The sequence below is a fragment of the Alosa sapidissima genome, chromosome 1, assembly GCF_018492685.1.
Source record: "Alosa sapidissima isolate fAloSap1 chromosome 1, fAloSap1.pri, whole genome shotgun sequence".
In the NCBI taxonomy this organism is placed as follows: domain Eukaryota; kingdom Metazoa; phylum Chordata; class Actinopteri; order Clupeiformes; family Clupeidae; genus Alosa; species Alosa sapidissima.
The window spans coordinates 39,096,686-39,108,748 of NC_055957.1; the positions used below are offsets into that span (position 1 = coordinate 39,096,686).

At 48.3% G+C, this 12,063-nt stretch overlaps 1 protein-coding gene across 8 annotated transcripts in view; it reads right to left on the reverse strand.

Moving 5' to 3' along the window:
- The window catches only part of limch1a (LIM and calponin homology domains 1a), a 53,291-nt gene that overhangs the window by 19,129 nt on the left and 22,099 nt on the right, over positions 1 to 12,063 (reverse strand). For all 8 annotated transcript variants that reach the window (XM_042092347.1, XM_042092388.1, XM_042092355.1 and 5 more), the window contains exons 2-12: positions 11,974 to 12,044; positions 10,441 to 10,510; positions 8,758 to 8,864; positions 8,289 to 8,319; positions 7,984 to 8,094; positions 7,524 to 7,719; positions 4,250 to 4,496; positions 3,253 to 3,540; positions 2,354 to 2,698; positions 782 to 1,063; positions 197 to 511 (exon numbers count right to left, since the gene is read on the reverse strand). In XM_042092347.1, coding sequence (XP_041948281.1) covers positions 197 to 511; positions 782 to 1,063; positions 2,354 to 2,698; positions 3,253 to 3,540; positions 4,250 to 4,496; positions 7,524 to 7,719; positions 7,984 to 8,094; positions 8,289 to 8,319; positions 8,758 to 8,864; positions 10,441 to 10,510; positions 11,974 to 12,044 — 2,063 coding nt within the window. The remainder of the gene's footprint in view (positions 1 to 196; positions 512 to 781; positions 1,064 to 2,353; positions 2,699 to 3,252; positions 3,541 to 4,249; positions 4,497 to 7,523; positions 7,720 to 7,983; positions 8,095 to 8,288; positions 8,320 to 8,757; positions 8,865 to 10,440; positions 10,511 to 11,973; positions 12,045 to 12,063) is intronic.

Sequence of the window (12,063 nt, forward strand, 5' to 3'; positions counted from 1 at the left end):
TCTGTTTCCGCTACTTCATATTTGGGTTCGTAATTCCACTATGCTCCCACATGCAAATCTTGTGTAGGATATATTGACTTCCCTAAGCACATTCAGTACAACACAGACATATGTAAGTACAGGGGCACTCGGTAGCTCATAAGTATTAATGGCACGGCAAATGGGTCATAACGGCCATCCCTCGCAAGGTCAGCACCTGTCCTCCGTGGTCATCTTTAGCCTCTGCCACTTCTCCATGTCTGCCTGAGTGATGGACGCCTGGACCAATGGGTTCACTGGCTCCCTATGAGGGCGGGGCCCACTCTGGGCCCGCCTCTTGGCCAGGTCATCCTTCTGCACGTTAGGCACCACCTCACTGTGATCCTCTTCCTCCTCACCCTCACCCCTCTTCCTCTCCTCCTCCTCGTCCCCTTCCTCGCCCCTCTCCTTTCTCTGGGGGCTTAGGAAGGGGTTCTCTTTTCGAGTTATGATGGCCACCTCAGGAGATTGTGGAGATTGCGGTTCACTCTCACTGTGTAACACATTAACAAGCAGTTCAGGATGGTGTGTGTGTTTATGTGTTGCTAAGTGACAAGAGCGTTAAAATAGCGTCAATGCCCATGACCATGCAATTTAATTGTAAATGTCATACAGTGAAAATAGACATCAGGTGAGCAAGGTGATTAGACTAAATGCTCAAAAACACACTGTAGGCCTCAACCTAATGACTTGATATCCTAAAAACAGTTCAAAATGTTTCGTTCTGGTGGTTTTCTCTCATATCAAAAGCACATGGCAGCACCTGGCTTCTGTGTTGAGTTTCAGCCTCTGCCACTTCTCCATGTCGGTCTGGCTCATGGAGGTCTGTAGCAGGGGCAGCAGAGGGTCCCTGTGTGCCTGCGGCCGGCTCTTAGCCCGCCGGCGGGCGAGGTCATCTTTCTGTGAGTTGGCGACCACTGCCCTGTTCTCCCTCTCCTCACCCTCCTCCTCGTGGTCCCGCTCGACCCTTCTCAGAGAGCTCAGGAGGGGGTTGTCCGTGCGGGTTATGATGAACTCTTCAGCAGCAGACTCAGCCTCAGGCTCACTGAGCCACAAGGGGCAAGTGAGACACACCCGCACACACACACACACACACCCACACACAGATGCATACACAAACATACACAAACACACACATATACAGACAGACACATACACACACACACACGCACACATATGCATACACAAACACACACACAGACACACACACACACACAGAGGAAAACCCACAGACGCACATGAACAGGAAGAGAACAGACCAAAGAGATCAAAACAGGCTCCAGGTGACGATATGAAGAGAGTCAAGATGCAGCACACGGTCTACACACACAGAAGCTCCAAAATAACACCAGGGCATAACAAGACACACACACACACACACACACACACACACACACATGGTCTACACACACAGAGGCTCCAAAATAACACCAGGGCATAACAAGACACACACACACACACACACACACACACATGGTTTACACACACAGAAGCTCCAAAATAACACCAGGGCATAACAAGACACACACACACGTCCACCCACAAACAGGACAGACAGCGGCCGAAATCTTATCTCCTAGTCAAACAAAGGAGAGCATTGCTGCACACAGACCAAAGGTTAGTTACCCTGCTGTTCCCCTCTATTCTTAACAGACACACAATGGCCCTGTGTAGTCCAGTGTCTATATTTGATGGTCAGGCGGTGGCACTCATCAGCAGGTAGTGGACGTCAATGGCCACATGGAGATAGGAGCAGACACTAAGCCTTTCTGGACCGAACTTATAACTCAATTAAAGGCTGCACTTTGCATTTGACACTTTGCATTTAACTCTTTATTATAGCACTCATGTGTTTCGGTGCAATGCCTCACAGTAAAAAGAATCCATGTATGCAAAGTACAACCTTCAATTGTTTTTTGTTGACTGGTGTTTAGCAGTCACTTTTGTCCAAAGCAACACAGACTCACAACGGCGGATTTGGCCGAACCCCGAACAACCGATTGTCTAGTGGCTACGTTAACATTGCTCCTCCATGCCCACCCGTTGTTAGTGGACGCCAGTTGACCTTCCAGATCAGGGATTACATGAAGTCCATGAAGTGTCATGCCAATGTACAGAACATTCAAGCACAACAAACGCATTTCAGCTTCACATTCAGCTTTGGCATTCATAGGTAGCGATGACCACACTAGGTCATCCACCCACCACGTGTAAGATCACAGAGCACACTGCATTGGACAAACAACACAAACACTGGGAGAGGGCACTCCATGCTGACCAACAACACATCCACCTCTCCTCCACCTCCACCTTCTCTCCCTCCCTCCATCCACACCTCTTTTTCTCCTGCTCCAGTCTCTCCATCTTCTCCAGCACGGCCTGTTGGGATTTGAGGCGGAGGGCCTCCCACCTCTCCTGGTCCCTCCGGCTGCAGGAGCCCGGCAGGAAGTGGTGGGCTCCTCGGGCAGGCCCGCGGTTCATGCGCGCTCGTCGCGAGGCCAAATCGTCCCGCCGCACGTCGGGCACCTTCCTCTCGCCCGCGGCATCCTCCTCCTCTTCCTCCTCATCCGAGTCCCAGGCGTGCGGCTGCTGGTTCCGCAGGAAGTCGTTCTCGCACCTGAGAATGATGTCCGGCGAGGCAGGCTTGACCCCCTCGGTCTCTCCGCCTGCATCTCTGGGACTGGACGTAGTGGGGTTGGTAAGACAGTGTGAGAGTTTGTCCACCCCACTGCTTTGACAAGGAGTTAGATTTGGAGGGCACCACACACCAAATCCACATACACCAATGTTATGGCACCAAACACGCTTGCCAAAATATGCCAGAGGAGGACAGACCAAATGAAGAAGCAAGACCAAGCCTTACAAAAGATGCACTGTTCTAGCTGGAAGACAAAGAGGCAAACACACACATATACACCCGTAAAGGCAACTACAAAAAAAAGGAGTCAAAGAAAACAAAAATCCACCATGTTGAGAGAACATGTCATATTTATCAGATAGGCAAAGCATCTTTCATCAAACATTAGCATGGCCATCCCTCAAATCACACCATGCTCAAACGTGGCTTTAAAGTGAATGTACGCACACATCTTCCTAATAGATCTTCCAGTGTGGGTTAGTACCAGAACTGCAGTCAAGGTCACACACACCACACCGAACATCAAAGAGCGTTTAGCAGTGTGAGTGTTATCAGTCCAGCTGCAAACCGGTGTGTAGTCGTAGCAATGCGCTGACCTGCCGTAGCGCACCGACGCGGGCAGCACTTTGATGCCGGCTTTCTCCAGCCTCTTCATCTTCCTCATCTTATCCTCTTCCTCCTCGTCCTCTGCCTCCGGCCTGTCCTCGTCCTTCTCCACTGCTCCGTCCTGCGCCCACGTGACGGTCTTGGGGTGCCATACACCCCGTGGCACTGTCCTCACCCTCACCTCCCTCAGGGAGCTGGCCGGACACTTACTGCCCACCTGCGCCTCGCCCAGCTCCCCCTCAGGGGCCAGGCTCTCCTCCTGGATGGGCTCAGGGTGGCTGGGGAAGGAAATCGGTGAAGGGGTGAGGAGTGTGTGTGTGTGTGTGTGTGTGTGCGCGTGTGTGGGGGGAGGGTTGGGGGTCATGGATCAGAGGTCAGAAGTTGGGGGTGGTCTGACCTCTCCCTCCGGTCCCCCTTCTACTCCCCCCCGACTGTATCGACATGGGGGGGCAATGTGTGTGTGTGTGTGTGTGTGTGTGTGTGTGTGTGTGTGTGTGTGTGTGTGTGTGTGCGCGCGTGTGCGCGCGTGTGTGCATACATGGAGCAGGCACACATGAAAATGAAAGAAGTGAAAATCAAAATGAAACAGTGAAAGAGTGGGAGAAATGACTCAGAGGAACACCAGGTCAAGTATGATGCAGATGGCTGAGGAGGCGGATGGCTCCAGCGACAGCATGGCTGCAAAGCCTCCTCCACCTGTATGCAAGCAGGTGCACACAATAACCATGGTAACCCCTCATTAAGTGGCTGAGAGGTTTGCCGACTCCAGTCGGAGTGAAGTAACCATAGCGAACGGTCACCTGAGGCAAAGCTTAAAGTGGTTACCTGAAAAGACACTTCCCAATGTCCCCAACCACAGTCAGCCCAGCACTACCACTCCACATAAGTGGAACACACGCACACACACACCTTGGGAATTTAACTGAATTTGATTTGAGCTACCCTGAGTACACCTGTTTCCCCGACCTGCCCTGGTGGCATGGTTACCTGTAAGGTCTCTCGGCGCCGACAGGCGTGGTGGCGTTGCTCCAGCTCTTGCGTCCCTCCTCGCGCTCCGGCCTCTTCTTGCGCAGCGGCGTGGGCACGTAGGCGCTCTGGTTGCTCTTGTTGGGCAGGTACTGGTTGAAGGGCACGGCCGCGCGCGGCTCGTTGTAGGAGGTGCGCCGCGCCAGCATGTCGTCCTTACGCATGTCCGGAAGCTTCCGGGAATCACCCTCGGAGTCACTGCCTCGACCTGTGAAGGAGAGGAACAAAGAAAGGACGCATGAGTGTGTGTGTGTGTGTGTGGGGTGGGGGGGGGTGTTGAGACACACGGCCTGGGGGCATATGTAACTGATCCAAACACAGCAGCAACGCTCCCATGGGCCTCATGTTGCAGTAAGCTGATTTTGCATTGTGTTCCATGTCAGGAAATTCATTGAATCAGGTACATGTTGCAGAGAATACAACCTTTATACACCATACTTCACACAATACACAAGAGACATGAAGAATTGTAGGATTTCCTATAAAGTCAGATGTATGTTCTTGATTACAAACACACACACACACACACACACTTCTTCTCAGCAGTGTCTGGATGTGCTGTTTAGCACTGAAGTGTGTTGTGACTGAGCTCCTCTAGCCCACTGTGTAAATTCCAGAGTGAGGTGGCTGCTTCATTAGGTCATCCAAATGTCAACAATGCCAAAAACAACCACAAGATGGCGCATTCAATTTGACTATTATCACTGAATATCTGAACATCTCTGTCTCACACACACACACACACACACACACACACACACACACACACACACACAATGAGTCAAGCAGTGGGCTGTTGAGAAAGTCTTTATCTTTCTGAATGAGAAGCTTCTGTCCTGTTCCTCAGATAGCCCTGAATAATGTTACATCTCTCTCTCTGTTTGTCTCTCTGTGTGTGTGTGTGTGTGTGTGTGTGTGTGTGTGTGTGTGTGTGTGTGTGTGTGTGTGTGTGTGTGTGTTGCAAATGCTGAGAAATGGATTTCTTATAACTGTTTTGTAAGAGTGAAGTGACTGTAATGGAATCTGTGGGCTAGGCCTGTCAAAGTGATGTATACATGATATATATATAATGGTATGACCTCACTGCCTGCATAATAAATAAAAAGAAACACACACACACACACCACATATGTGTCACCCCACCCCACCCCCCCGCACAAAGCTAAGATGCCACGCTACTTAAAGACATACACATAAAAACCACACATGTTCACATACTCCCCCCCATCTACATGGTTGCATCAGGGGAAAAGCAGAGGATCCCCTTCATTCATTGCTGCTTCAGCAAGCCTCAAGCACTTTCAGGAGAGGTCAAAGGTGGTAGTCATGACTACGCCTGAGTGCTTCTGTCTATTCTACTGTAAATGCCTCGAGGTGAGCTCACCACTGTGTGTGAGTGTGAGTGTGTGTATGTGTGTGAGACAGAGAGAGAGAAAGAGAAAGGATATGTGTGTGAGTATTGGTGTGTGTGTGTGTGTGTGAGATAGAGATAAAGATAGAGAGAGAGAGAGAGAGAGAGAGAGAGAGAGAGACTAAAGCAATTTGACCTAGTCTCTAGAGTGCCCCTCCATTTGCCATGAGGCATCATGGTACATTAAAGCCGACTCTCGTCCAGTCTCATCCACTGCACTCCGCAGCAGTGCAGGCCAGAGCAACAGACCTCCCCCTAGGATTAGGGCCAGTCTTGGACAGCACTTCATCCAGAGATTCCCCATTTTCAATGCATTTCAGAGCAGGAGGCTCTGAATAATCTCAGTCTGGGAATGTGGCCATTATGAACTGTCTTGTGTACTGTCTGACCTAGAACATTCTACTAGCACACCAGCACCACTTCCCCTTCTCTCCATTGGACAAAAGGTGTGGGGGGGGGGGGGGGGGTGCTAGCTTGCTTATGCTGATAGGACCCAAATGTTGTGAAAGCTTAGTGTTATGTAGCTAAGAGGATTTCATCGTCACCGGTGTCAAAGTTCATCTTATGAATCAGATTAGTAAACTTTCATTTTCATTTCTTAGTGAATTTTAAACACTGTGGGGATTGGGGATATGATTTGCCTGGTGCACACCTGGTAACCGACAGGCTATGCAATGGACGAATGAAAGAACACAGAGGTGTGTACCAACTGTTGTGATGAATGTGACGTGTGTGTGTGTGTGAGAGAGAGAAAGAGAGTGGGCGTGTTAGTGCATTAAGTGCGTCTGTATATGAGTTTCTGAGTATGTGTGTGACTGTATACATACTGTATTTGTGTGCATGTATGTGTGTGTTTGTGCGTGTGTGAGAGTGAGTGTCTATGACTAGCCTATGTCTAGCCTTGTGTGCTTGAGTGTATGTGTGTGTGTGTGTGTGAGTGTGTGACTGTGTGTGCATATGTATGTTGACAATGTGTGACAGAGATAAGGAGACAGCTGCAGTCCCCTCTCTCTCTCTCTCTCTGTCTCGCTGTTCAGCTGCGAGTGGGCAGATCGACTGGCCACAGCTGCTCTCTTAGAGACGAGCTGGACAACGCAGCCCAACCCAGCTCTCAGACACACAGAGCAGTGTGCTGCCCGTGAGGGTCTTGACACAGTTAAAACCCCCTCAACACACCCACCACATTGGGGGGCTCTTAAAAGACATATGGAACATGTGTGGGTGTGTGTGTGTGTGTGTGTGTGTGTGTGTGGGTGCGTGCACACACACACACACACACAAACACATGTGAGGGTTCTGATATGGATGACATATGAGACATACACACACACACACACATGTGAGGGTTCTGATATGGATGACATATGGAACACACACACTAATTGATGTAACTTAGTAAAGGACAAAAACACTGACTGACTGTCTGGAGAAACCCATTCACATTGTGCTGTCATTCACCCTAAAGCCATGTCTGTATGGTGAAGAGTATGCATATCTTGTTGTGATAGCTTAATTGAGAGTATTTAAAGTATTTATTTGCACAAAACAAAAAGACTTATGAGATCCAGGAAATCAAACTAGCTTTATGCAAGCGGTATGACAGGTATGATAGGCGATATGATAACTTCCTTATCAGGCTGGACATTATTGGCTATCTATGTATTCCTACTGTTTTTAAAAAAAAAGAACAAACAAAGCATTTTTTCAGAATATGAGAGGACTATCATATAACTACATGGAGAAGTTAAGCACTGCTAGCATAACGCTAATGCTACACATTGGTTCCTATGAAGTGCAGTGGGTGAGAGGGAAGGTGGTGCGTACCGTCGCTGTTGCCCCGGAGGACCACGTCTGGGGAGGGCGTCTGCTGTGAGCGCGAGCCGTAAGAGTCCAGGCTGTCGAATGAGTCGTCTCGAGCGTGCCGCGGAGGGGACAGAGACTCGCTCCGCTCCGAGTCCCAGCAGTCAATGTAACCGCTGTCACGGATACTGCGCTTAGGGCTCTCTGTGTCCTCACACTCCTACACACACACACACACACACACACACACACACACACACACACACACACACACACACACACACACGCGCGTGCGCACACACACACAAACACACACACACACACACAGACTCGCGCGCGCACACACACACGCACACACATGGACATAAACATACATATGAACAAGGCACAAAAAGAAAATCACAAAATCAGAATGAGCGAAAGTTCCTACAAACTGGACCAGTATAACGTGTGGTTGAGTCCTCAGGTGGACGACGCCCCTTACCTTTCTCAGGTGAGACAGCAGCCCTTCAAACTCCTTCAGGTCTAGCGTGGGGCCACTGTATGTCGCACAGCCATTGGCTGCTTTCCCAAGCCAGTATATGGTAATCAACACCTGAACAATCAGTACAGCAGAAACTTCATAAATATATATATATATATACAGTGTCTGGATAGCTATGAAAACCTTATGCTCATGGACATTGTACACAATGCAAACACACATAGAAATGCATGCATTTGCAAAGACTGGCACAAGTGCAATGGTAGGGGGTCAAGAAGAGAGTAGGCGGGCTGTGCTGTACTCACATTCTTAAGCTTCCTGTTGCAATCAGAGCCACTGTGAGACAAGAGAAGCAGAGAGGTGATGAGAGCAGTGGAAGACAGAGGACACAGCACACACATTTCGTCCTAACAGCTCACACATCATGCTCTCACACACACGCACGCATGCGCACACACGTGCGCACGCACAAATACACACCATACATACACACACACACACACACACAGCATATACACACCCACAAATACAAAACACACACAACCACACATGCACACAAACGCACACACACACACACACAAATACACACCATATACACACACACAAATACATGTGCACACAAACACACACATGCACACAAACACACACATGCACACCATATACTCACACATAAACAGAAAAGACACTCCATACACACAAACACAACCACACACGCGCACACACACACACACACACACACAAACACATTCTCTCCCAAACAAAGAGTGGACCTACGTTAAGTTAGCACGTATGGACGTGTCCTGAAGATCCCCAGGGTCAAACAGCTGTGATCCTTTCAGGCCCAACTCTTCACAGCCTCTGAGGAACAGAGTCAGGTTATCCTACAGAGAGTGAATGGACAGACAGAGAGAGATAATGGAGAAAAAGAGAGAGAGAGAGAATGGAGAGAGAGAGAGGGGGAGAAAGAGAGAGGGGAAAATTAAATAAACATAGTAGCCATACCGTTTATAAACAAACATTTCTTTGGGTTTCCATATCACAGCCACACACATGCACGTGCGTGCACACACACAGACACACGCACGCAGACACACACACACACGCACATTTTTATAAACTGTATGTTGTTTGATTTATGCTTGAGTTAAAATTAAATGAGATTATGGCTAAAAAGGATCCAATGCTTAGAACCGCTTCATTCCGCTGCTCATAAATAGTCAGACTCATGTCCCACATGGGTTACCTTTAATCAGGTTAATCCCAAATTCTGATGAAAATTATGGGTTATTGACTTCTCTGAGCTACTCATTGTGTGTGTTTCTGTGTGTGTGTGTCTGTCTGTCTGTGTGTGTGTCACTGTGTGTATAAATGTCACAGCCATAAAACTGGGTGTTCCTTTGTGTTGTTATCTGTGTGTGTGTGTGTGTGTGTGTGTGTGTGTGTGTGTGTGTGTGTGTGTGTGTGTGTGTGTGTGTGTGTGGTCAGCACAAATCAAGCATCCTGCTGTTATGTGAACAAGTAAGAGCAGGATATGGCTCCTAGCCGATCCTCCCTGACATCACTGCTCAGTGATCTTAAGGTCATGTCAGTTCAGCACCCTCTACAATGCGCGAGTCAATGACCACACAAAGTCTGGGCTGTTACAAGGGCACACACACACACACACACACAATGACCACACAAAGCCTGGGCTGTTACAAGGGCGGGCACACACACACACACACAAACACACACACACACACACACACACACACACACACACACACACAAAGCCTGGGCTGTTACAAGGGCACACACACACACACACACACACACACACACACACACACACACACACACACACACACACACACACACACACACACACACACACACACAAAGCCCGGGCTGTTACAAGGGCACACACACACACACACACACACACACACAATGACCACACAAAGCCTGGGCTGTTACAAGGGCACACACACACACACACCCACACACACACACACACACACACACACAATGACCACACAAAGCCTGGGCTGTTACAAGGGCACACACACACACGCCTCAACGCAAACAGCATCAAACACATAAACAGCTCGCTCTCAGCTGTCTCTCTCTCAGTCTCTCAAAGAGTGACAGATAAGCTCACCCGGTCTCATTCTCTCTCCTCTCATAGAACCACACACACACACACACACACACAGTCCCCTAACAGTGGAGGTTTTGTTCCCAAGCTGCAATGCTGAGAGAGCAGGTTTGACACTAGCTGAAACAGGGAGGGGGCAGTCACGCTACCCACAAGCACGCACGCACGCACACACACAAAATCACACCTCTCAATATACAGTACAATCACACAGACCTCTACCACATCTCAACGCTCCCCAAACACATTAGTCTGCCCCTCATAAGCACGCGCACACACACACACACACACACACACACACACACACACACTGTTCTCACCAGTCCAGCTATGGGAGTAGGAAGTCTGTTGATCTTCTTCACAAGCCCTGGTTTGATGGAGCTTAGCAACCTGAAGAAACAAGGAAATTAAAATGCATTAACAGCATGTGTGTGTGTGTGTGTGTGTGTGTGTGTGTGTGTGTGTGTGTGTGTGTGTGTGTGTGTGTGCAGAAGTGTATCTTTCTGTTCTGGAATATATGTATGCATGTGTGTTAGGTATGTATGTGTGTGTGTGTGTGTGTGGGGGGGGGGGGGGGCTGCAACTTGTTTCCTGGCATGAGACACAGTATGTATTTGTGGGACAAAGAAGATTTGGGATGTTATGTGGGATGTGAAACACAGGTCCACAGAGATTAGACCACAGACAAGGAGTACAGACAAGGGAGATGATGTCAGGTTGTCCTTGCTTAAGTGCTGACTATGGGTTTCCAGAGTCACACACACACATCAACATTTCTATTAAATTTAACCCTATCCTTAACCCTTATCTTTAGTAAAGGCATGCTTTGATACGTTCAAATGTATTATTTTTGTGTGTTCAACATGTTGGTGGCAGAACACACACACACACACACACACACACACACACACACACACATCACAAACTCCTACTCTCTGAATGTACATTCCGACAAAAAACACTTGTATTTTTGATTTTCCTCCCGATTCCTTCAAATGAGTGTGCTAAGAGGACAACTGAACTTCATCTAGGACAGAGTCTGCATGATTTAGCTTTGGAAAACTGACAAATGGATATAATTATGTCTTTGGGTTGAGTTAATTTCTACCTCTACCAAGAGAGTTTCTTTGGAAATCCTTCAGCTTCAACTGTCCTCTGTAACAACAACCATGTGTAGCATCGGGAGAACTCCAGGCTTTTACGGAGACGTGATTGAGTGAATGAAACCACAACAGAGGAAGTCAACATCCATCAGAATTTTCTGCACAGTGACCAGGACCACCGCAACTCTGGCCAGGAATCTGGTCAATTTACGTTAACGGCCAGATTCTTTCTTTTCAAACAGCAGCCCACAACACAATGGAAGTCTTTGTCGTGATCAGCGTTTTCATGAGTTGCCAGCAGCAAATCAGCAAAATCCTCTTTTCCATTTCTCAAGTTTGGAGGCGTGGTGCACCCTCACATTCCCAGTAACCTGATGCAACAGCTGAACTGTAACCAGTTTACTTTGTGAGATCATAGATAGTGGATGCTAGTACATGTATAGTCTATAGTGTATAGTGCATTTAATCTACCGTATTTCCCGGACTATGAGTCGTACCGGAGTATAAGTCGCACCAGTCAAAAAATGTGTCATGAAGAGGAAAAAAAACATATATATAAATATATATATGTTGCACCTGAGTCGCAGGACCAGCCAAACTATGAAAAAAAGTGTGACTTATAGTCTGGAAAATACGGTATTCATCATATATATCATCTATTAATCATGAGTTGGTACATGGAACAGCCATAATGCAATATGTAGTGCACTGATCAGTGCTGTGAAGAAGGTATAGGCTTAGGCCACTCACTCGCACAGCAGAATGCCGTTCTCTAGACCTCCACGGAAGTCCTTGTCTCCGAAGCTTCTTCCCGTCACTGCCTGCGAATGCAAACACACA